This window comes from Bufo gargarizans, chromosome 3 (assembly GCF_014858855.1).
Source record: "Bufo gargarizans isolate SCDJY-AF-19 chromosome 3, ASM1485885v1, whole genome shotgun sequence".
Lineage (NCBI taxonomy): Eukaryota > Metazoa > Chordata > Amphibia > Anura > Bufonidae > Bufo > Bufo gargarizans.
Genome location: NC_058082.1, coordinates 451,148,950 through 451,175,343, shown reverse-complemented (window position 1 = coordinate 451,175,343; position 26,394 = coordinate 451,148,950). Strand labels below are relative to the sequence as shown.

General features: G+C 42.4%; 1 protein-coding gene across 2 annotated transcripts in view; it reads left to right on the top strand.

Annotated features, from left to right (window-relative positions):
* Nucleotides 1-25,683, top strand: part of SIRT2 (sirtuin 2) — a 35,901-nt gene extending 10,218 nt beyond the window's left edge. For both annotated transcript variants that reach the window (XM_044283557.1, XM_044283555.1), the window contains exons 5-16: nt 1,070-1,111; nt 5,779-5,885; nt 6,706-6,762; nt 9,341-9,409; nt 9,492-9,621; nt 11,509-11,568; nt 13,602-13,657; nt 15,024-15,100; nt 17,562-17,613; nt 17,693-17,760; nt 19,286-19,352; nt 21,205-25,683. In XM_044283557.1, coding sequence (XP_044139492.1) covers nt 1,070-1,111; nt 5,779-5,885; nt 6,706-6,762; nt 9,341-9,409; nt 9,492-9,621; nt 11,509-11,568; nt 13,602-13,657; nt 15,024-15,100; nt 17,562-17,613; nt 17,693-17,760; nt 19,286-19,352; nt 21,205-21,333 — 914 coding nt within the window. In that variant the 3' untranslated portion in view covers nt 21,334-25,683. The remainder of the gene's footprint in view (nt 1-1,069; nt 1,112-5,778; nt 5,886-6,705; nt 6,763-9,340; nt 9,410-9,491; nt 9,622-11,508; nt 11,569-13,601; nt 13,658-15,023; nt 15,101-17,561; nt 17,614-17,692; nt 17,761-19,285; nt 19,353-21,204) is intronic.
* Nucleotides 25,684-26,394: the final 711 nt, after the last annotated feature.

Sequence of the window (26,394 nt, the reverse complement as noted above, 5' to 3'; positions counted from 1 at the left end):
TCACACGTCCGCACATTCGTTCCGCATTTTGCGGAACGGAATTGCGGACCCATTCATTTACGTTCCCGAAAAAAATAGAACATGTCCTATTCTTGTCCACAATTGCGGACAAGAATAGGCATATTCTATAACTGCCGGCTATGTGCGGTCCGCAAAATGCGGAACGCACATTGCCAGTGTCCGTGTTTTGCGGATTTGCGGATCCGAGAAACACACTACGGACGTATGAATGGACCCTAATTGTGCTTTGGATACTGTTATATACTGAAGAGGAGTACTAGACTACCCCAACATCTCTCACATTATTACATCAGTTATTGCAGTGTTTAGTATGGAAAAAATGTAATCTTAAAGGAACACCCCAGGCACGTCTGATACACAATGTTATGCCTTGTGCAGGACCCTATGGGGTGGGGTGTGTGACACAGAGATTCTGTTTGGTATTCTTTGCATTGGTATTGCCCAGAGTCTTCCTTTAATACCTTATTCCTGGACTTGGATATTGATTGCTTATCCTAAGGCGTCCTGCACACGACCGTTCCGTTTTTTTTGCGGTCCGAAAACCGCGGATCCGCACAAAATGGAATCCGCCCGTGTGCCTTCCGCAAAACGGAACGGGCAGCCCATTGTAGAAATGCCTATTCTTGTCCTGCAAAACGGATAAGAATAGAACATGCTATATTGTTTTGGTGGGGCCACGGAACGGTGCAACGGATGCGGACAGCACACGGGGTGCTGTCCGCATCTTTTGTGGCCCCATTGAGGCTCGGATGCGGACCCGAACAACGGTCATGTCCTCGAGGCCTTACTGTATTGGTTGGGGTTTGGCTCCTGGCACTTCAGGAGTTCCTTTCATTATTAATCATCCACAGCTCCATATGTTTGTCTCTTTCACTACCAAATGTGTGGAGCTGTGCCTGTTAAAAAAGGGGATGCAACGCTACCTGGACCCCCACCAGTTTGATCCTGATGACCCTTCTTGAGGATGGGTCATAGATATCAAAGTATCAGAAAACCCTGTTAACTCTTTGCTTTTTGTTTTCTAATCTCTGTGTTATATGTGTTGCAGGTAAGAATGTGGTATTTATGGTTGGAGCTGGGATCTCAACATGTGAGTATGTTTTATTCTGTGTACTTCCCATTGTGCTTGCTAACATAATAGAGATTAACTCCCCACCAAAGAAAAAATGCAAAAGCTCCTCTGGTCACACAGTTGTCAGTATAGTTGAGTAAAAAGGAGAACACAGTGCCTGTTGTTTCAGTCTTTTCACTGCTAAGGCTGTATGTATTATGTCATGACCATAAGGGGGAAATTTATCAAAAATCTCCTGCGCTGCCAGAGGATGCAACCAATTTACGATGAGGCTCAGGCCTCGTCATAAATAATGCGTGACTCCGGCAGTCTGGACGCCACAGAGAAATCTACTGCCGCTCTGAAAACCTGCTGGCCCCTCCTACTCTCCACACTAGCCACTCCTCTTTTTGCACTTTTTTCCCCACCACTTTTCTGGAGCAGGGAGATGATAAATCTGCCCCCTAAATGTTTGGTGGGGTGAGAATATTAGGGATATAGCTGAGATCATAAAGTTTAGCTCTGGGTATCCTACTATCCTTAGCTTTCAAAAATATCTGATTGTATATTACAGGGTTGAGAAGATTAATACTTGTATGCATAATCACCCCCAGCAGGTACTCCGGTCATTTGTCCACTCTGTGTCTTCAAAGCAATAGACACCTTTTGATTTTTACATATTTTAGTGGTGACTTTGAGTTTACAAATTGCACTAAGTTTCATTCTGCCAGCTTGAAATAAATGTAGCAGAGCAATTGGAGCAGTGAATAGGGAGATCTTATACTGTATCATGTCTGAATATAGATTTTTTTCACATTAATCATGGGATAACCCCTTTTCAATACATAAAAAGACCGAGAAATTAGATAATGGGTCATGACACATAAGTGTCCATTCAAATTCAAGCTGAACCCCCATGATATGGAATATTTACCTGTGCAAGTAGCAGTAGAAGCAATTTGTAGGTCTTAGGCCTCTTTCACACGGGCGTTGCGGGTGACATGCGGGAAAAGATGCGGGTGCGTCCATGTATCTAAGGATCCGAGACTACTGTTCAGATTAAACTTCCCTCCTCTGCTGAAAAAGATTGAAGCCTTCTTATCCAAAAACTCATTGCCATATTTGTCCTGGTTAGGTAGGAAGAATGTAGTTACGGCATATGTACTTCCCCAACTATTATATACCCTTAGATCTCTGCCTCTGCACTTACCTGCCAATTATATCGCCAAGCTTAGATTGGCGATTGGGAGATACATCTGGGCAAACAAAAAGGCTAGACTCCCCTTCGAACTGCTAACTAGAAGGAAGAAACAAGGTGGTATCTCACTCCCAGGGATAGAACAGTATATTCAGGCAATTCACTTGGAGAGGTGGGTAGCACTGGCGAGACCTGGGCCCTTGTCTATGCATATAGACATGGAACTCACTCTCTTAGATTATTCAGCAGATTATATGCTGTGGTTCCCCTTTAAAAAGCCAGATAAAAACGAAATACTTAGTGTCCTCACACAGGGGACTGTTATAGCCTGTAATAAGACAAAAGCACTTAATATGGGGAAGGGAAAGCTATCTCCTCTAACACCACTTAGAATGTTGCCTCAGATATTGAGCTCATCTCATGTTGAGATCAGCCCCATTTGGAAATCGTTGCCGGGAGTAGTAGTAGGAGATTTAGTGAAATATACTGCCCAGCATGGATATTATGCCTCCCTTAGTGAAAATAATAGTTTAAAGTGGGATTTCCTTCAGGGACAGGACTTTGAGAACACTTGTGCCAAATTTAAAAAATCTAAGTTTGTACCTCTGGAGGAACCTACCTGGCTAGAAACGTACACGTTGCTTCCCAAATTTCCCCCGAAGTGCATTTCACTTATCTATAAACAGCTAATGAGGGAAAGGTGTGATAGCTCTCCTTCTTATGTGGAAGCTTGGGAGAAAGAACTGGGTTGTGTGCTAGAGGACTCGGAAAAGAGATATCTCCTGGCACACTCACATGGTTTCTCTAAGTGCATTTTAATCCAGGAGAATTCACTTAAAATACTCACTAGATGGTACAGAACACCTGAGTGGTTATTTCAAGTAGGATTGAGACAAGATGATCTGTGTTGGAGGTGGGGGGAAGGCAGAGGAACGCTATCACATATTTGGTGGTTTTGCCCGAAGCTGAAGAAATTTTGGGAGGGTATCGAAAAAGTGATTAATCAGGTTTGTTGTATCAACCTGAGGCTCTCACCGAAACTGGTCTTACTATGGCTACCCACGGAGGACTTCAGGCCGGGCAAGGCGTGTTTACCGACATGCATGATAACGGCAGCCAAATTATTGGTGCCTGTAAAATGGAGAGATGAAGAGCCACCGTCCTTAGAGATGTGGCATGACAAAATGACAGATATATGTAGAATGGAAGAATTAGTGGGTTGGACATATCATACTAGGGAAAGATATCTACGGGTTTGAGATCCATGGTTGAAATATGTGAGGAAGAGGGATGGAGATAACTTGGATGTACCTAAAAAACCCTGAGTGAACTAGCTGTCTTGAACACACCTTAGGGTGTTGAAAAAAGAGGGGATTCGGGGGAGGTCGGGGTAGACAGGACCCACATTTGTTGTTGTTGTTTATGTGTGTTTTTTCAGTACTTACATATGCACCTAAGGAACAGCTGATTTGTCGTGCGAGATTTCAATGGACCACTTACCTGTATTGTCGGGTTCATTCCCTGGAAGCCAAATGTCTAGAATATGATTATGTGGCTATTTGTAATCTGTCATCTGCTCTGTGTTGTTTATACATGATGTAGGCGATATGCATATACTATGTGTAAGCTATGTTTCCTGAAAACAATAAAAACAGATTTGACTAGAAAAGATGCGGGTGCGTTGCGGGAAAATGCACAATTTTTCCCCGCGAGTGCAAAGCGTTTTAATGCGTTTTGCACATGCGTGAGAAAAATCAGCATTTTTGGTACCCAGACCAGAACCTGGACTTCTTCACAGAAGTTCGGGTTTGGGTTAGGTGTTGTGTAGATTTTATTATTTTCCCTTATAACATGGTCATAAGGGAAAATAATAGCATTCTTAATACAGAATGCTTAGTAAAATAGGAATGGAGGGGTTAATTTTTTTTTTAACTCCCCTCATCCACTTTTTCGCGCTGCCCGGCTCGTCTTCGGTCTTCATTTTTGATGACCTGGGAGGAAAAGGACCTTAGGGGACGTCACTGCGCTCATCACATGGTCCATCAATATCCAGCACCATGGGGGATGGATCATGTGATGGACCGTGTGATGAGTGCAGTTACGTTACCAAAGGTCCTTTTCCTCCCAGGTCATCAAAGAAGAAGACAGAAGAGAAGCCGGGCAGCGTGAACAAGTGGATGAGGGGAGTTTAATTATTATTTTTATTTTTTATTTTTTAACCCCTCCATCCCTATTTTACTAAGCATTCTGTATTAAGAATGCTATTATTTTCCCTTATAACCATGTTATAAGGGAAAATAATAATGATCGGGTCCCCATCCCGATCATCTCCTAGCAACCATGCGTGAAAATTGCACCGCATCTGCACATGCTTGCGATTTTCACGCAGCCCCATTCACTTCTATGGGGCCTGCGTTGCGTGAAAAATGCACAATATAGGGCATGTTGCGATTTTCATGCAACGCACAAGTGATGCGTGAAAATCACCGGTCATGTGCACAGCACCATAAAAATGAATGGGTCCGGATTCAGGGTGGGTGCAATGCGTTCACCTCACGCATTGCACCCACGCTGAAAACTCGTTCGTGTGAAAGAGGCCTTAGGGTCCATTCACACGTCCGTTGTTTCTTTCCTGATCTGTTCCGTTTTTTGCAGAACAGATCTGGACCAGTTCTGTACCCATTCATTTTCAATGGGTCCTGAAAAAAAATCTGACACTGTGCTGTCCGATTTTTTTCAGGACCAATTGAAAATGAATGGGTACAGAACTGGTCCAGATCTGTTCGCAAAAAACGGAACAAATCAGGAAAGAAACAACGGACATGTGAATGGACCCTAACTGTCCTCATTTTTAGTAGTGTTGTACCTATTTCAGTATAACCTTAGCTGGTGACTGCTACTTCCTTGCACTAGTGAATTAGTCTTTTTTCTAGATGATAGAGGAGTGTTTCTTCTTGTCTTCTTTCTCTTCTCTAAGCTCTGGTACTCACTGGTGTTGAGGAGTGTGTGATTAGCGCCACCCATGAAGAGTTTGCCTGGGTGACTCTGCTTTCACTCTACACTTGTACACAGCCAATGTTATTCCTTTCTTACGTAAAATGTCTTATGTGTGATCTGCTGACCCTGATAAATTAGTTGCTTTCCCCCCTCTTCTCCCTCTGATCTGCTCTGTATATTCTCCTCCCCTTCCCTGCTGCTATCTCTAACAGAGGGGATGGAGAGAGCAGATGCAGATCCATCCAGATTATTTCATCAGAGTCATTCCCTTTTGGGTTGTAGCCGCTGGCATCCCTTACAGTTAGATGACTTTGCCAGGGAAATGGCGGCTATTCAGATTCCCTTGTAATGCTAGAGTCCACCTGAACAAGAGCCATTGTCGTAGATCTGCGGGGGTCCTGAGCAGGACAGCATTCCAGTGACGTCAGTATGCCATATGATTGATCTCTAATAATATCTAATACGAGACCTGTGTCTTGTGCATTAATCAGTCCTTGTTCTCTTTCTGTAGCTGCAGGAATTCCTGATTTTCGTTCTCCTGGTAGTGGATTGTATTCTAATCTACAAAAATACAACTTGCCATATCCAGAGGCCATATTTGAAATCGGATTCTTCAAGGTAATGGTAACACACAATTGCTTACTGTCACAGAGAATGATGGGTAAATGTTAGTAATTTGTTCCCTTTTATGACCTAAATATGGGATCATTTACTGTTTTTGGTAAGTCTTACACACTGGTCGCAACCATAGAAAGCCTAGAGACTTATATATAACTCACAGATCCATTTTCATTACAATTTTCTGTAGTGAAACAGTACTCTTTACAGAGATAGGGGGTTAGCGGTGTCATCCAACAAGGACAGCCTCTAAGTCTCTGGGGGTCCAGCAGTTGAAACCCCTTTGCTTGTTTGTTATACCTGTGGGTCACACATTAAGTAATGGGGCAGCTGCGGGGGTTGGTGTAAAGTCAGTGTTAAAACATATTATCTGTATAAATTCCTAAAGGACCCTTTACACGGAACAATGTACAAGCAGATTGCCGGTAAGGAAGCGTTCCTGCCCGACAACCTGCTGATTGCTAGCGGAGGAGATCGGTGCATGCAGCGATCTCCTCCAGCTCTAGAGTACGCGGAGGAGCGATCGCTTATGCCATCATTCTTCCCTATAACGACTTGTTGTTTCCCAGCAGCAAATCGTGTTTACACAGCACGATCTGCTGTCAGGAATCAAGGATTTTTATGCTGCACAAACGATCCAATTGCCCGATACACGTGTGTTTCGCTAGTTTATCGGGTAATCGGCGGTACATTTACACTGCCAGATCGTCCCTAATGAGCGTTATTATGAACGCTCGTTAGCGATGATATGTTCAATTCTAGGCCCGTGTGAAGGGCCCTTTATACTAATGATTAATTTATATTTTAATCTTTCTTGTAGCAAAACCCAGAACCATTCTTTGCTCTGGCCAGAGAGCTGTACCCAGGACAATTCAAGGTTAGTCCATGTTAGCATTTCGGAACTTGTCAGTGAATGACAAGGTGACTGCCGCTCCCTATAGTATGCCCTGCTGCCACTGCTGTCATACTGGGTATCGCACAGCGTTTGCAATGCATTTTTCTCTGGGGTAAGAATACTACTATTTAGAATTTTGGAGGAAAATGTTTAGTCAAGGCGGAGTATGGAATTTGTAGTAATTGAAATAAATAATGCATAGGCATACAAAGCAGTAACGGGGTTGTCCAGAGTAAGGAAAATATTCTTCCAAAAACAGCACCACACCTGTCTATAGGTTGTGTGTAGTAATGCAGCCGTTCTCCATTCAAGAGAATATAGCTCAGTTGCAATACTACACGCAACCTGTAGACAGGTGTGGTGCTGTTTTTGGAAGAAAGCCATGTTTTTCTTATCATGGACGGGGTTTAAGAGGTCGCTATTTATGCATGGACACTCTAAAAAACTTTCTCTGCATTGCCATTATCTGACATCTATCATTTTTTTATCTATCAGTCTACAGAGCTCTGAGGGCTGTTTTTGCAGGCAAACTGTAGGTTTTATTGGTACCTTTTTGGATACTTTGGACTTTTTATTGCAAGGTGACCAAAATAATGAAAAATCTGCCATTTTAAATTTTTTGCTGTTGCAACTATCATGGTGCTTGTTAAATTTTCAGATGCGGCGATACCAGTTATGTTTTTTGTCACCGTTTATATGTAAAATTTGAGAATAAAGGGTGATTTCAATTTGTAATATTTTTGATTGTTTATTCTTTATATTTTTAAAAACATTTACATTTTTTTTACTTTACTTTTTACTCCGCATGCATGCAATAGTATACCTTAGCAATCTATGGGATCTTTACTCGCTTCCTGTTAAAAGGCAGTTTGCTATGGGAGGCCTGGGAGCCTTCTCAAGGAATCCTGCAGGGGGTGGGGGAGGACAGATGGACCTTTCAGATGCTGCTTTTGCTACTGTTTGCAGCATCTAATAGGATTTCAATAATTTGTATAGGACGAATACACTCCTTGCCAAAAAATAAATAAATAAAAAAAGCACCCAAATAAAAATATTGGATTGCTGCAAAACTTAGTATGCAGTTATGTATCAGGCAGATATGTAAATGATTACAACTGTGACATTTGGTACAAGAAGGTGTAAAAGTGCTTCCCCCACTACCCTATAAAAAGACTTTCAGAGGCTACTTTTGGGTAGTGTACCTCTTGGGGAAAGATTTTTGACTGATAGACATGCCTCTTCGACGCAGTCAAAAACATTTGGAGCCATTTATTAAGAGCGGTGTTTAAGACGCCAGTCTTAATAACCTTGTACTGGTGCTTGATGCCCCTAACTTATGTAGAGATACCAGCCTCTGTGCCTCTACATAACTCTAGCACATCCACCGCTGGCCTAAATCTATGTCAGCTCCCTCGCTGGCGTAGATTCTGATCATTTTCTACGCCTGAAGCAGGTGTAGAAAATGATAAATGAGACGGGCCCACTTTCACGCCACCCTTTTTTTTTTTTTTTAGAACTGGCGTATGTGGCGTGGATGGAGAAGTCGTCGCAGATTCGTCTACAAATCATCTTTGCAACTGAATCTGCGACAGATATACCCCAAAAATTGTCACGATGGGGTCAGCTGCAATGAGGCTTCACAGCATTGTGAAGCCTCTAGGGGCTGTTTTCCTCTGATAGCTGGGTTTATTATGTCAGCCCCAGTTACCGGAGAAATCGGCAATAAAAAGAATGTAATGTTTAAATGCCACCCAAAGGTCTTGCATGACCTTATGGGGGGCACAAAGTATAAAATAAAATAAAAACTGATGAAAATAAAAAACTAATTTTTGTAAAAAATCCTACCACACACCACAGCTTCTAGCCTCATCACCATCAACCACAATCCCCTATATCAAAACGACAATACGGAAAGTGATATTATTTTTAAAAAGTATTTTACCACTTTTTATTTACATTTTCATGAATAAAAAAAATAAAAACAGAGTAACTAAAATAAAAATGACATACAAATAAAGCCTCATGTATCACCAAAAAAGGTGCAAAAATTATTTACATAACCGAACATAAAAAAAATGATGGCTTTCAAAGATGCATGTACTAAAAAAAATGAAAATGTGTCGGGACCTATGAAGAGAGCTATACTTACCTGCTCCTCGCTGCTACTTTTGGGCTACGTGGTGTCATAGGCTGTCCTCCTGCACGAAACAAACTTCCTGCAGCTATTTACGGGCGTCAGCAGTGATGGGTCCCCAAGTGGCATGTCACTGCTGGGTCACGTGCCACATGGGGACACACCACAGCTGAGGCTAGTCATCTGAACCCATCTGTGCAGAATGTTTACCTGCTGCGACCAGAAGTCTGGTGAAGGCTTCCCAGGAGCCACCGGGTCCAAATGTAGCAGCTGGAACCGGTAAGTAGAGCTGTCTTCATGTGTCCCTCAGGGGGAGGAGGGCATGTAAAAATCCTGGACAACCCCTTTATTTTCCTATGTCTTCTTGTAGATTTGTATCTTAATTTCCCTTATGATTTTTCACTAAAGTGTGTTCTTCTCTTTTAGCCAACTATTTGCCATTACTTCATGCGGCTAATGAAAGAGAAGGGTATGCTTCTACGCTGCTACACTCAGGTACTACAGCCACTGCTGCGTTGCTCTGTTCATTCCCAATATATAACCTCATTGAGCTGATAAGATATTCCTCTTCACGCAGAACATTGACACTTTGGAGAGAGTGGCCGGTCTGTCTTCCGATGACTTAGTTGAGGCTCACGGGACTTTCCACACTTCTCACTGTATTGGGACGTTCTGTGGAGCTGAATATCCTCTTCCCTGGATGAAAGGTATTATATTGATCATCACTCTGTTCGTATACCTACAGTACCATCTTGAGAAAGCAAGCATGATTCATGCTACAGCACACACGACCTACTGTTCATCCTGCACACATACAGAGTGGTCGTTTTAGAGGCTGAGTTGCCAGTGATCCTCATCCTCCTGTGATGGAGTTCAGAGAATCTGTCACCAGCAGCCTCCCAATCCAACTGTCTGCATAGCTACATAACTGTGGTTCATCTGATTAAAACGCTGTTTTTCTTTCGTTGATCCAACATTTTGTTAATATGTAAGTTAGGCCCCAAAACTAGCTAGAAACTACCTTTTACCGCTGAAGCCCATTGAGTATAATGTGCCCTCATTAGCACAATGAGGGCATCACCATTGCTCGTGTGGCACCCAAGCTCTGCTCCTTTCTGTGGCCAGCCCTTCCCTCGCTGCTTTGCCACTGCCTGGCCCTGTCAATCAAAGCAGTGAGGGAGGGGCTGACGACAGAAAGGAGCAGAGCTTGGGAGCAGCAAGTGGTGACGCCCTGATTGCGCCAAATGCCTAATTTGCATATTAAGAAAACGTATCATAACTCAGGACGAAAACCTCAGATCAACAAAAGGAAAACAGTGTTTTAATCAGGTGAACCACAGCTATGTGTCTATGCAGCTGGGTAGGAAGGTCTCTGGTGAAAGAGTCCCTTTAAATGTGCCTTTTATAGGCATTAAAAAAAAGTTTGTTCCACAAAGCTGAGTCTCCACCTTTTACATGCAATTTTTTGGTACAAAATCCTGTGTTTAATCATTGCTTATTATATCTTTCTAATAGCTGAAGCTTCATTTTTTGATTCAGTTTAATATCCTCTGTGGAGGCATAAGTTTCCAAGATCACCTGCTGGCCACCTGCAGCCACCACTAGAGGGAGCTCAGCAGCCTACTGCAATATTATTGAGTTCAGTGTGTAAATGTGTGTAAGGAAAGCGCATAAGTTCTGTCTAGTGGTGACTGAAGGTGAACAGCATGTAATCTTTTATACATATGCCAGTGCAGGGGAGCTGAGGCTCTGTCTCAGTAGAACAGACCTCCAATCTATAGAAGGACATATTAGAAAATATGATGGGGAACCTGAGGTCTAAACTGCAGGCAGCACGTTATCGAGCTGGAATTGATGAGCAGATTAATATATATATTTGTTGGAAAAGATTCAGTGTAAGTTCCAGTTCACATGTCTGCGCTTAGCAGAATGGAGTGGCAGGGTGCAGTCACATAAAGCAGTCGTGGAGGAGCTACTGCATCAACTAACATGCATTTACAACGCAGTTAAAGAATATATAAATAATTTAGATGATTTATGCTGTAACTGCTTTGTGGGAATTTACTAAGACTGGCATATGACGTGCCGGTCTTAGTCCAAGCTGCATCGGTGTAAGGAGGCACAGGGCTTTTTATAAATTTGTTGCCTCTTTTACCTGTGTGTGCACCAGAGAATCAATTCTATGTCACAAGTTGGTGTAGATTTGTGATTCACGCCAGTTTATGATGTAAAATATAGTAAATCTGTCACACCCCTCATGCTAAGCCATACCCACTTTTTTGAAAGTTTCAAAATTTTAAACAAACGAGGCTTGCTCCAAAGTGTGTGACATTTATGCACACCAATTTTCTGGTGCAAGGACAGTGATAAGTCCCCCCCCCCCCCCCCCCCCATACCTGATTATTTCTATGGAACTTTCTGTCTACTAACTATTAGGTAACCAAAAATGTCATATACAGTAGCATTACTAGGCATATTGATATATATCATTTTTCGATTTAGGTATATTTGTAGAAATTTCTTGTTTTTGCATATCATTTACATATGTACACTTGTCAGTAAGACATCATAATGATTTTCATGCTTGTTTTCAGAAAAGATCTTCTCTGATCTGATTCCAAAATGTGATAAGTGTAATAGCTTAGTTAAACCAGGTAAGACACTTCAAGTTATTGACATCATTATTTTCTAGAAATGGGGTATTCATATTTGCCAGGTACACATAAAAAATGGCAGGTTTGCAAAACTGTGACGAGCCCCTCACAAAACCATTGTATGTGAATACAGTTGACGTAGTCTATGGGGCTGAAACGATTGCTCAAATAAAAAAAATGTGTTTGTCCCATGTGACCACAGAGTGTGAGTGAAGCGCTTGCTATCACTCACTGCTCCGTCGTCTCCCGCCGGCCCGCGGTGCACTGGATCCTGACGTACACACATAGTCAGGACATCTTGCATGTAAGCGCGCACTGTGACCTAATGCTGTGTGATGTCAGGTCCCAGCATGTGAAGAAGAGGGTGGAAGATCTCTGGAGTGTCGGCAGCGCCCCTACAGGAAAGGTAAGTATTTTCGTTCACAGGCGCTATGGTGGGGCACTGATGGTTAGGAGTGGGGGAACTGATGACATGGGGGAGTTCATAGCAGTGGGGGAAGCTGATGGCACTTGGGGGGGAGCAACTGATGGCACTGGGGGAGGAGCTGGTGGCATTGGAGGGGAACTGATGGCACTGGGGGGAAGCAACTGATGGCATGTGGTAGCTGATGGCATGGGGGGGACCTGATGGCACTGGGGGGAAGCTGATGGCATGGGAGGGAGACTGATGGTAGGGCGAGGCTGATGAGTGTTTAGAGAAAACATTCTTTTAATTAGTTTTTCTTATTAGAGTACTCGATTAATTGTTGGATTAATCGGTAGAATACTTGATTACTAAAATAATCGATAGCTGCAGCCCTAGTCCGATCTGTTTAATAGTTTTGTGTTTTATTGAGAGGAATAATAAATCTTGAAGAGCAGGACTGGTTTATGCTTTGGCTTTTTGTGTTTGCATTGCTTTTTAAGCCCCTTTCTCTGCAGCAGGTTCAGTGACAATGTAAGACCCAGGAGGAGATTTAGGCTACTTTCACTGGCGTTTTGGTTTCCGTTTGTGAGATCCGTTCAGGGCTCTCACAAGCGGTCCAAAACGGATCAGTTTTGCCCTAATGCATTCTTAATGGTAAAGGATCCGCTTAGAATACATCAGTTTGCCTCCGTTCTGACACACAATGTAAGTCAATAGGGACAGATCCGTTTTCACTGACACAATGCAAAACGTATCCTCCCCCCATTGACTTTCAATGGTGTTCAAGACGGATCCGTTTTGGCAATGTTAAAGATAATACAAACAGATGCATGCGGTTGTATTATCGGTGCAGATCCATGACGGATCTGCACCAAACGTGAGTGTGAAAGTAGCCTTACTAGTAAAATGTGCCAAAATTCTGGTGCAATTTGACTCAAAAAACTGTCATATATGCCTTGTTTTATATTTATTAAGTGTTTTAGACATGTTTGTCTGACAAAGGGCGTGACAGTGTGCCAAACATCACAGAAAATGAAAAACATCCTGCACGATATGATAACTGAATATGCGGATGTACATGGCAACATTTATAAAGGAAAAATAATTTTGCGGAACAATGTGCAGCACAAAATGCTGCAACATTCTGGTGTAAAGTAAGCCAATAGGTGGTGTAGAATTAGACTATAGACAAGTGCTTCATATTTATCATCTGTCATGAGCCACTTTGATAAATCAGGCTCAAAATTAGGCAGTATTAGTAAATCCGCCCCATTATGTCACAATGGAACGCTATCTAGAAGTACATCTTATCGACCTTTTCTATTTATGTAATGGCTCCACATTATAATAGTGAATTGTAAAGCAATGTCACACAAGTAAAGCTCTTTTAAAAAAACAAAACCATATCAGTCCATCGTTTCAGCACTTAATACACACGTATGGCCTAAGGTTGAAATCCAGTAGAGCCCTCCTTGGCTGGTCTTCACATTTGACCACCCAGGATTTCATGTTTCTGTAGATTTGGCTCGATAAGACTCTGAGATGTTTCCCATTGGTAAACACATGAAGAAAATGTGGACTTCACTGTGGAGCTCACTGTGTGATGGTGATATATGCTTCATTTCAGATATTGTGTTTTTTGGAGAAAGCTTGCCCCCCCGATTCTTCTCTGCCTTGAAGTCTGTAAGTTGAGAAACATTCACATAACCAGCATTGCCTATAGTAGTGTAAATGTCTCACCTCTTATATTGGAATCCGTGTTCCTGTGTGTAGATATTTGTGTTACATACTTGTTATGACGCCTCCTGGTGTTCTTTTGATTCCTTCTCAGTACACCCACCTTATGGGGGAATTCTTAAAGGGGTTTTGCCATCAAATACAATAGGGGAATATCCCTAGGATATGCCATCATTGTCTCATAGGTGTGGGTCCCACCTCTGGGACCCGCACCTACAACGAGAACGGAGCAGGAAAATTAATGGAGGGCGCTCTGCGCATGCGCAGCCGCCTTCCATTAATTTCAATGGGGCCGCCGAAAATAGCCAAACGCTGGCTCAGCTATTTCCGTCTGCCCCATAGAAATGAATGGGAGCCGGGGCCGCACGTGCGCGGTGCGCTCCCATTCACTTGTATGGGAGCAGCGCTTGGTGGTGGACGGACCCCGGGAAACTCCATCCGTTCTCCTTGTAGGTGGGACATGCACCTATCAGACAATAAGGGCATACCTTAGGCTACTTTCACACCTGCGTTTAGGTGCGGATCCGTCTGGTATCTGCACAGACGGATCCGCACCTATAATGCAAACGTTGGTATCCGTCTCTGTCAAAAAAAGTCCAAGTGTAAGTCAAACGGATCCGTCCTGACTTACATTGAAAGTCGATGGGGGACGGATCCGTTTACAATTGCACCAATATTGTGTCAATGTAAACGGATCCGTCACCATTGACTTACATTGTAAGTCAGGGCGGATCCGCCTGGCGGACGCATCAAGCAGCGTTTTGGTGTCCGCCTCCAGAGCGAATGGAGGCAGTACGGAGCCAAACTGATGCATTCTGAATGGATCCTTTCAGGATCTGCAATACACCCGGCCGGCACCCCACATAGAATTGCCTATTCTTGTCTGCAAACAATTGTTTGCGGAGCCCGGAAATTCGGGGCCGCGCATAGTGTGCTCTCCGCATCCCGTTCTGCCCCATTAAGAATGAATGGGTCCGCACCCGTTCCCGATATTGCGGAACTGATGCAGACCCATTTGCAGACGTCTGAATGGAGCCTTAGGATGATACAAAGGAAAATATCTTACACCATTCCAGCTACTATCCTAACTTTTCATTCACTTTATATAACTAAAATATATCCATTGTTAGGACATCTGTGCGGCCATTAAAATTGAAGCTCCAATAAGCAATGCAGTCCTGATTACTTAATTTGAGGCTGCTATAGCTCGTACAGCCACGCAGTACTCTGCCGCAACGCAAAAACTGCGCAGCCCCGTCATGTGGTCGTACTCTAACAGCTTCAAGATTTCTCTCATTCTTTGTCTCATCAGGATTTCAAAAATGTTGATCTGCTTATTGTGATGGGAACATCTCTTCAGGTGCAGCCATTTGCCTCTCTTGTTGGCAAGTAAGTACTGACCTGGCAGCTCAGGGGTTGTGTCCTTTCTGCTGCAGCTCTCTCCCTGTAACTGCCACAACTTCTTTATTTATTTTTTTAATCAGATATTTTTTATTAAACAAGTATCCAAGATTAAGAAAAAAAAGGGTATAGACAATAAAATTTGGCATTCAGAAAACTGTCAGGACTTTTTCCATAATTGACATCCATATTTCAATAGTAAAAGCAAAAGAAACAGAAATATATCCTTTCAGATGTAACACAAAATAAAATAAACCGCCCCCACCTCCCAGTGATGAGAGGGGTACTATAACACTTGTATAGGTAGCCTGTGTCAGCACGTTGAAGATAAGGTCTTTGCCCCTTTACTTTCCATGATAAACTTGTCTCTTAACTCCTCTGGCAGATCTCCCACCATAGTTATCAACTGCCACAACTTCTAACAGAACATATGGCTAGGTGGCAGTTGAAGATTTAGGCCTCATGCACACGACCTCTGTTGTGTTCCGTTCCGCAAAATGGGGTTCCGTTGTTCCGTGATCCGTTTCCGTTCATGCAAATGATAGGAAAAAAACGGACGCGGACGACAATCTTGTGTGCCTCAGCGTTTTTTCAGGGACCCATTGACTTGAATGGGTCCGGTTATATTTTTTTTAGGGACTGGAACCACGGATCATGGACGCGGATGACCAACGGTGCATTAGCCGAGTTTTCAATGGACCCATTGAAAGTCAATGGGTCCGCAGAAAATCACGAAAAACGAAACAACGGACTCGGAATGAAACAACGGTCGTGTGTGTGAGGCCTTAAACCATGTGCATTTTCAACCAGTTCATTTATATGGACAAAAAATAAGGAAAAGAACAAACAGCAGGTGGCGATATACAGATACATTTTATTGATTAGCTCAGAGGCTATACAGAATTTCTAATTACATGCAATTACAAAAGTATTCAGATCCAGGTGCTGGTATGAAAACTGTAGAATATGTTTTGTGACACAACCCCTTTAATTTAGCTTTACTAGGACTGGCCCACAGTAGTAGGAAAAGTAAGTAATCAATGGCCAGCATGACATAGCAGTGTGCATGCCACACCAAACCGCAGTCTGTGTAGCCAGCGTTGTTTTCATACCAGCCTTGCCAGGGTGCGATTTGTTGTAATACTGTAATGTGTTTTTGTTGCATTAACACATTATGCCAGTCACAATAACAGTGGCTACAGCTATACAACAGGGCGCAATACATACAACGGATCACTGCATGTAATAAAACATTTGTATATTACAAGTCTAGCGGAGCTCACACCAGGTGGGCACTTTCCCACCACAAATAGCCTATAAATTCTCAGTTGCCCGCTTTTTCTCGGAGCTTGTATGAACAATGCAGGTTCAATAACTCAGATGTTCAACAAAATCTTACTTTGTACATAAAAAAAAAAACCCTGTGAAAACCTTCCTTGTGAAGGAAGCGAGCGTTCGTTTACTAGGACGCCGAAGGGGAGAGCAGCGCATACGGAGATTTGGGACAGTTAATAAGTAAGAATGCTTTTGGACACATTTGTAATGTAAAAATTACGATTTCAGTGAACATTGAATCTACCTTGTATAATATGTGCTCTGTGGATAAGCGGACAATCAATAAAATATTTGTGACTGAGGACAATGACAACTTTAATTGTATGTTCATTAGAAATAGACACTGGCACAGATTTACCCATCTATAGATGGCGAACCTTAAGACAGGTTGTCTAGACCTGCACCAGATGTATCAGCGGCTTAGCCCAGATGATAAGGTTGGTGCTTGGCTAGATAACATTGTCTAACTCTATTGGTTGTCTTAGGGTACTTTCACACTAGCGTTATTCTTTTCCAGTATTGAGTTCCGTCCTAGGGGCTCAATACCGGAAAATAACTGATCAGTTTTATCCCAATGTATTCTGAATGGAGAGCAAACCGTTCAGGATGCATCAGGATGTCTTCAGTTCAGTCATTTTGCCATTTCAGGACAGAGATAATACCGCAGCATGCTGCGGTTTTCTCTCCGGCCAAAAAGACCGAACACTTGCCAGAATGCCAGATCTGGCATTAATTTACATTGGAATGTATTAGTGCCGGATCCGTCATTAACTGTTCTGGCAAAACGGATCCGGCTTTCCGGTCTGCGCGAAAAAAAATGCAAAAAACATTTATACCGGATCCATTTTTCCGGATAACACCGGAGAGACGGATCCTGCATTGCGACGGAACTGCTTGCCGGAATCCTCTGCCGCAAGTGTGAAAGTAGCCTTACTTTGCAGCACAATTAGCAAAATTGCACAGTTTTGGCACAAAATGTTGCGTATTAGGCCACACCCCTTTTGTCGCACCACATTTTGTCTCACTTTGTGCCACTGACCTTAGCAATGCACGCCATTGTATTTCTAGAGGAAACGTCCAGAAGGCAGAAGTAACCAATGTCTTCTGCTTTCAGGGCTCCTAGTAAAACACCGCGTCTGCTGATCAACAAAGAAAAGACAGGAGAGGTAGGTAGAAATAGGAAATTGTTCCTGATGTGTTTTCATGCATTTTAATTGTTTCACTTTCTTTCATTTGACACCTCAGGGGGACTCATTTTTTGGACTCCTTGGCTTGGGAGGTGGCATGGACTTTGACTCAGAGAAAGCTTACAGGTAATACAACATTTTCATATGACCTTGAAGCTTTTAATTTACTTCCCAAGAAAGGAGACTTAAAAAGTTAATTTAGACCAAGGGTGCGCTACATAGGGCCATTCTGTGCGGGCCTCCAACTATATGGACGCAGAAATGCTTGTCTGTATCTGATGGCTGCTCGCATATAGTTTCCATATCAGAGAGGGGTGACACCGCCCAGGAGCAAGTACTAAGGATGCACTTTGTAGCCATCTCTAGATCCCCCACATCTCAGGAGAATGGAGGTCATCCGACCCTTATTTGGCAGTGTATGATCTAGAGGTGGCCTTCTCTGCATGCTTTTCTCTCCTTTGTACTTTATGGGAGCTGTGAAATGCAGGGCTTATGCCACAACGACCATAAACTATGGTGGAAAGAGCCACATCCATCCAGTGCTGAATGAAGGAGAAGGGGACCAGTAGGTGGGTGTTCTGGGAGTGGGTCTTGAACCTATTAGACATATGTAGCATATACCTTTTATGTGCAAAAAATCGTGGCACACGCCAGTGAGAACTTTATTGTAGAACACAATTCAAAGGTGCACAGAAGACAAAACAGTCTGTTCCTTCCCAGCAAAAAAAGGGAGATAAAGGGTCACTCTGATGGTAGATGTAAAGAGTATAATCCATAATATGGATTCAAAGTTGGTGTATCCCTTTTCAGCAAGTGTGGATAGATGTGGTATCAGATTCGATTGAGCTGAATCTGTAATTGATGATCCGTGTATGGCGGCACCGACGCAGAAGACCAAGAGGATGACATCACAGCTAACTACGCTTGCTGAAAAGGGATACACCAACTTCAAATACATTTTTATGGATTACCAATGAAGTTACCTTTTATCTCCCCTTTCTTTGCAGAGAAGGAACAGACTGTTTTGTCTTCTGCGCACTTTTGAATTGTGTTCTACAATAAAATTCTCACATTAGCATTTACCTTTTAGTGTGCCGCTATTTTTTGCATTACATCTGGACTGGAGAGTCCTTCAGGGAGCACCTTTTATAGGGTGTGCAGTACCGCTATGCTCATATACGCTTGATATGCCATAAATATCCGAGGTGGGCAATACCTATTTAAGTCCATGGGACTATGTGACCCAGGAACCAGAAAAGGTTGTACACCCTGGACTTATGGCCATCATTGAGGAGAGTTCTGTCACTTAGGACCCTGCTATGTGAGCCAGACTGGAGGCCCGCCGCAGATAGCAGCTTCCACTCCAAGATAACTCCTTCTTACCATGTAACCCCATAATCTGGCTCCACCACTGCCGCTGACAAACAGCTGATGACGGAAGGTTTCTTCTGCCTGACATGAAAACTGCAGGTCAAAACTTCCTAAACTCCATAACAGGTGGAAAGTGAATCCAGTTTCTATCAAGGGTTGTAAAGTGGCTCCACTCGGCATGGGTAGGGTGGTGCAATACAGAAAAATCTAAATTTCACGATCCATTAGAAGTCATAGGCAACACTCTGCAGCGCTAATTGTTACCTGTGTTTGTCTGAAGGGACGTGGCCTGGCTTGGACATTGTGACGATGGTTGCCTTGCTTTAGCCGACTTCTTAGGATGGAAGGTATGTGCGGTTTATTGTGAGTGATGCATAAGATATAACGCTACACCTTTGTGAACAGGCTCCTGATCTCTGCTTTAGATTTGGATTCTGATTCTCCTTAGGGTGAATGTAGAAAGCAGGGACAATCGCAGAATGGTTTCTGCTAAGATTTAGCAAATAGCATTGATCTAATTGGACAAAGTGAGGGTGCCTATAAAAGTTCTCTGGGCTGATCCGTCCTATCTGGACAGGTTTAGAGGTCCCTGATTGTTTTGAAGATCTGATAATCTATTACTTCAGCAGGCCCATGATAGCAGATAATCCACACTTTACTGTATTGCTAAGATAAATCCACCTCCTCTAGACCATTAAAGGGGATGTCTCACTTCAGTAAGTGGCATTTGTCATGTAGAGGAAGTTAATACAAGCCACTTACTTACGTATTGTGATTGTCCATATTGCTTCCTTTGCTGGCTGGATTCATTTTTCCATCACATTATACACTGCTCGTTTCCATGGTTACAACCACTCTGTTAGCAATCAGTGGTGGTCGTGCTTGCACAATATAGGAAAAAGCACTAGCCTGTGTGCGCTCCCATGGTCCCGGCCACCAGAGGATGACGCTTTCTCCTATAGTTTGCAAGTATGGCCACCACTGATGGATTGCTGGGTGGTCTGTAACCATGGAAACAAGCAGTGTACAATGTGATGGAAAAATGATTCCAGCCAGCAAAGGAAGCAATATGGGTAATAATACATTAGTAAGTGACTTGTATTAACTTTCTCTACATGATAAATGCCACTCACTGAAGTGAGACAACCCCTTTAATGTTTATTGAATAATAATTATACAGTTAATTTAAAGGGGTTTTCCCATAACATTTAATAAGTGTTGAGCAAATCGAGCTTCTGATCATAGATCATAGATTTTTAATGCCGTCTCCGTACAGCATTAAAATGTATTGGCTCAGTGGAGGCAAAATTAGAAGCCGCGCGAGACTTCGGTGAATGAATTCGGTATTGATTTCTGCATTTTTAAAAACATTTAAAGTTATATATCAGAAGTTGGGTTTGGTACCAGCTGGTACCTCGGTACCTGTACAACACTCGACTTCGGATTCATAAATTTTAATGTTTTTAAAGATACAGAAATTAATGCCAAATTCATTCACTGAAGACTCGCGCGACTTGAGGTGAATTTTTTTTTACCTACACAGAGGCAATACATTTTAATGCTGTATGGAGACAGGTCTTCAGACAGCATTAAAACCAAAGTGTTTAAATGAATTGACTTCGGGTCTATGATCCGAAGTTCGATTCGCTCAAGCCTATTAATAATCTGTCCTTAAGATAGGTCATCAATATCAGATCAGCTGGGATCTGACTCCAGGCACCCTGCCGATTTAAGATTGAACACCTATTCTCAAGATAGGTCATCAGACGTTATATCCTCGAAAAGCCCTTTAAGCAATGTCACATTATTTATAACCCTCGAGCCATTTGTCATTAGATAAGTAACTCACCATTTTTAGATGCCGATATAGCATAAATCATTAGAATTTCTGGGGGGTATGGAATTCCATGATCCACTCCAACTGTAAGGAACCCTTTCCTGTATAGATGTCTAAATCCTCATTCCTCCACATGTAAGGAAAGTCCCCTGGTCCTATACAGTTCTTGGAATGAATAAATCATGTCAGTTCTTATGTGTGTATATAAGATCAACTTTATTCATTGCGGTATTTTCTGAATTTCAGTCACTACGGGTGTTAAAAAGAGCATTTATTGTCACTACTGCTGGCTTGTATATAAAGTGAAGGTGATAGTGCATCCCTTCTTCAGACATTGACCCACTGTGCTTCTTCTCTTTTAGGCTGAGTTGGAAGAAATGATAAAGAAAGAGCATGCAGCCATTGACGCGGCCACGGAGAAGAGCTCCCCTAAAAAGACAGAGGAGAAGAAGTCCCCTGAGAAAAAGCAGGGTGAAAAATCAACAGAGTAACCCGTTACTGTAACCGCGCTCATCTTCATAAATGTGAACTCGCCTTCATTATAACTGCCACCGCTCTGGCTCTTGATTACGGGCGCTACCTGATGACTTATACTGGCACTGTTTGCACAGAATTATGGAGGAATAGTGTAGACTAGCAATTATGATAAAAGAATTAGCTGTAGTAGCTTCCTACATCTTCTGAACCTCCTGATAGTGACATTCAGCATCCCAGCTGTCACCATTAGTAACTCCATAGAAAGAAAGCAGGTATGTCTGTGCCGCCGGTGCGTAATGTGGCATAAGGACTCTGAATCTAAGGAAAGGGTTTATATGAGCTAACAATGATTTGCTGTGCATTTTACAGATATTAAAAGTTACCTGGGAATTATATGAACTTGAAAGGTGATGCGGAGAGGCCTCTTACTAGTCAGGAAATCTAAAGTGACTTCTCATACACTTATTCATTGACATCAGTAGGTTCCTACACGTATGGTTTACCAGTGAACAGTTAAAGACATGCTCTCTCAATATGCATTGGTGGTATAGAGAGTAGATAGACTATCAGTGCCCTGTCAAATAGTCCTTGCGGTAATTTTCTCAATTTTTCCCAAAACTGTGTCACTCCCTTTTTACCACTGTATTGGAATTGCAGCACAGCCCCATTCACTTGACTGGTGCTGTATAATATTTCCCATGACAGGGGCACTACTTCTATATAATTACCGTACTCTGATGTCTGATTCACTAACTTTGTTCCTTTGAAATGGACAGGGGACAAGTGTGATCCTGTACTATCACTAGGAAGTGGGGGATTATTTATTAAGGCTGGCGTTCTGTAGAGGTGCTTCCTTGCTGGCTTATATTTAGACCATTTTCTACGCCAGCCGCCCGTTCCCTTCCCTACCCACACGTCGCCCACGTTTTTAGACCTGGCCTGAGCCGAGAAAAGTCGCGCAAAGTGTGGCGCTAATTACCTTTGCGCTGCAATCTGCACCAGAAATACCCCTAACCTAGGCGTATTTCTGATTGTAAATGACCGCCTATGTCTTCCCCTTATAAGTGGAGCGCACTGCCGCTCCATGCATCTCTATGGGGCTGTTGGATATAACCAAGCACTGTACTAAGCTTTCTTCAGCAGTCCCATAGAGAATGAATTTAGTGGCATCACGCATTCTCCACCTGCTACTCCATTCATATGGGAAGACACAGGACTCCCATCATTGTGATCCCTGGGGGTACAGAAGTCAGACTCCCTGTAGTTCTGACACTTATCCTCAATCTTGTAGATAAGTTTAAAACCTGACGCAACACTAATTGACCTTAGTGTCCAAAATTAAATAAAACTAATAAGTAAAAACCTCAAAGGCTTCGGATGCAATTTTTGGTTATGCATTTTACTCATTTTTGGCTAAAAACATTTTCAATTGGTCTTCATAAACACGTATTTAAGCCACATTCTTATCAGTGTTTATGAGGTCAGATAGCAGATATAAGGAGTCGTCTGCTCTCCAAATGACGGAAAAGACCACAGGCTTCTACTACAGCATGTCAGCTATGTACAGAAAAAAGGATTCTATATTTTTAATAAAGACCAAGTGAAAAGATGATTTTTAGCTCAAAATAAGTACAATGCAATAATAATCACCCAAAGGTGTACATAGCCTTTAAATCGTTACTTTGGATGCTATATGTATAGGTTATACATATGTAACAGTTGCACATTACACAGTAAGTGCCATCCTTCGCTATCTGGATAAATCTCAGCTATTAAATCCATAAACTTGGCTGATGTGGAAATCGCATGAGTGTAAAGGCCCCCTTCCATTCTAATTCAGCGCTAAGGGGGCCTTTACACTCATGCGATTTCCACATCAGCCAAGTTTATGGATTTAATAGCTATGTTATTTCTTACTGATTGTAGTACGTTGGGCTGATTCCAGTCCCTCATCTTAAATGGTGTCACATACTTTAGCACAGTTCACTGCAATAACCAGATGACTGTGACAAATGGGACCTTCATTGTGGACATCATGCAAACATGGGCCTAGATTTACTAATCCTAAATAGGGTGTAAGCTTAGACCGGCTGTCTATTCCTGCATCAGATTTATCACAGGGGCTCAGGCCGGATGATACATGTCGTAGAGGGTTACACACTTTTCTCTGATTCTATACAAACTATTGGTTGGTTTACTTTCAGACTGATTTGTACACCACAATTGCGACGCAATATTGGCACAAAATAGGGCATCTTAGGCCCCTCCACTTTCCATTTAGCTCCACTCCTTTCCACTAAGCCCCTTCACTGTTCAACATCTTGGAATAATGTGTAGAAACCTTAGATGAGCCAATTTGTGCCACTTTATTTGACAGACTTCTGGCGCAGTCACGTTAGTAAATCTGGGCCAATGTATACTTGTAAAAAGCCCATTACTTTTTGAAGTTTCCAAAAAGATCATATAATCATTTTTAAAGCTGTTAAGGAGTCAATTTCCTAAAATACTATTCCCAATTACTTCCAAAGGCATGCTAGAGCAGACCCATTCATGGTCTATAAAATGTATCAAAGGCATATGACTTAGTGTAGACAAATATATCAGCGCTGATTGGACAGTGTCAGAAATACCCTATTGAGTAGAAGAATGGTATATATAGACATACATTTCCAGGAAGAATAGTAGAGGAACAGAATTCTAAGGGTTGGTACACATATGCATTATTATTTCAGTTTTTCTGTTCGGTTGTGGGAACAGAAAAACAGAAATAATTGCAGACAACAGCGGCGCTTAGGGTCCATGTGGGTCCATCAGGTTTCCCTTTTCTGTAATTTTACTAGAGAAAATGAGCACAGTTTTTTACATCTTTAACAATGAAGGCTTCTAATAGAAACTAAGACAAGGTGCTCCAGAATATTATTTTTTCATGGAGAGACCAAGTCTTTACAAAAAGAGAGATATCAGTAGGGGTGATAGATCTCTGGAAGAGAACCCCTGTTTGGTGTGCAGTGCCTCCTATGTCTTTTCTTAGTGTGACTGCCTAACTGCTTGGTTGGAAAAACAAGATTTTATTAGACATCTAGTTCACCTTTAGTGTGTCATTTTCTAATATACTACCTGCAGCCTGACAACACATAGCCTATGTTGGTTGCTGCGCCATGAGCAGAATCCAGGCTGCCATTTGCAATTTATTTATAGGGCAGTTGTCACATATTAGACTTGTTCCACTCAACTCTGTTGTTGGATCTTATTATCAAAAGGAGCAATTAGAAGTATATTAGGTAATTGTAGTGTATGCAGCCCCCTAATATACCAGAGTGGTAGGTTCACCATTGTCAAACACTTCCATATTCTGCCGACAAGATGTTTCTGTTTATAACTGGTGACTGAGATTTCTGGACTGTTTGTTACAGGGAATAGTCCTTTCTTTCCTCACTACTGCTCACCATGTCTGTAGGAGTATTATATCACTTACTAATTACTGTTTTCTTGCCAGTTTCGTCCCTGACACTTCCAGATTTGAGATCTCATATGATAGTTCAACTGTTTAAGGCTAGTTTAACACTAGCGGCAAGCTTCTCCGGCAGGCTGTTCCGCTGGGGGAACAGCCTGCCGGATCCGTGCTACCGCTAGTGCACCGTGCTGCCGGAGGTCCGGCCGCAGCACAGCAAACATGCCGAGAGGCGGCCGAAATAAAACTACGACATTGATTACTTGGTCCGCTTCGCTGGGCTGCCACCAGGACATTTCTCTGTAGGGTGTATGGCCAGACCACCATTCAACTGAGACATTTTATAGCAGCATATTGCTAGAATACCATAAATGTCCAATACCCGCTTATCTGTTAAGAACAGATAGTCAAAATGAATGGAAAACAGGCTGTGCATGCAACGCCACCAGACTTATATGGCATATCCTTTCAATATTCCAAAAAATCACAAAGATGGGACTTCCAAAAGCTGAGCGCTATGTCATCCATGTCTCTTGGACATTTATGGCGTATCCTATCGATATGCCATGAATGTCCCAAATGGGACAACCCCTTTACCCCTTTCAGGACTCGTCATTTTTGCAATTTTCATTCCCGGTCTTCCAGTAGCTATAACATTTTTAATTTTCTATTCTCATAGCCGTATGAGGGCTTGATTTTTGTGGGACAGGTTGTATTTTCTAATGGCACCATTTAATATTGCATACAACAATTGGAATTGGAAAAAAAAGGGAAAAAAAAAAATGTTCCCTATGCAGTAAAACTGACCTGTAACCTTCATTCTAAGGCTCAGTACGATTACAGTGATGCCACATTTGTATTTCTTTGTGTTGTAATGCTTTAACAAAAATAAAAACTTTGGGAAAAAAATGGATTTTAATAGTTCCGGTGTTCCGCAATTGATCTCTATTTTATTGCTTATATTTATTTTTATTATGGGCAAAGGTCTCAGTTCAGGGAAGCCATTGGGGCCACCCTAAATGCCATTGTCACAATTCACCATGGCATCTGAGGGGTTTAATGCCTGATTGGCATTATGGCTGACCACAGATATTAGCCCTGGGTATCTGCAGTTTAAAACAGCAGAAACTCAGCTGCTATGGCACCTGCTGCGATCTTGAGTGAGCACCATTTTTAAACCTCGCACTTCCGCCATGCATGTATGACTGTCATGCTGAATTGATGACCTTATGGCGAACTGACCCCATCATTCAGTTTTTTCATGCAGCTGAGGGCGCTGGAAATTAAACAGTGTATGGCTCCTTCTGTTTTTGCATCATACAATGTGTAGGTTCTGCTGCTGGGCTCCCAGAAACATCTCTTTGGTGTTGGAGCCACTTGTCGGGCCACTACCAATCTGAAATTGATGACCCATCTTAAGGATAGGTCATAAGTATCTGTAGCCCGGACAACCCCTTCAAGCATGTGTTTGTTAGAAAAAATATGAGTATTAGAAGACTATAAGGTGTTATATACAAATTTTTAGGCTAATTGGAGCATATTGGATTAGTCCAGAATTGCTTTAGGTCTGAATTGAACTTTTCAAATAGTTTAACAAATCGGACCTGAAACAGATTTGCTCTTC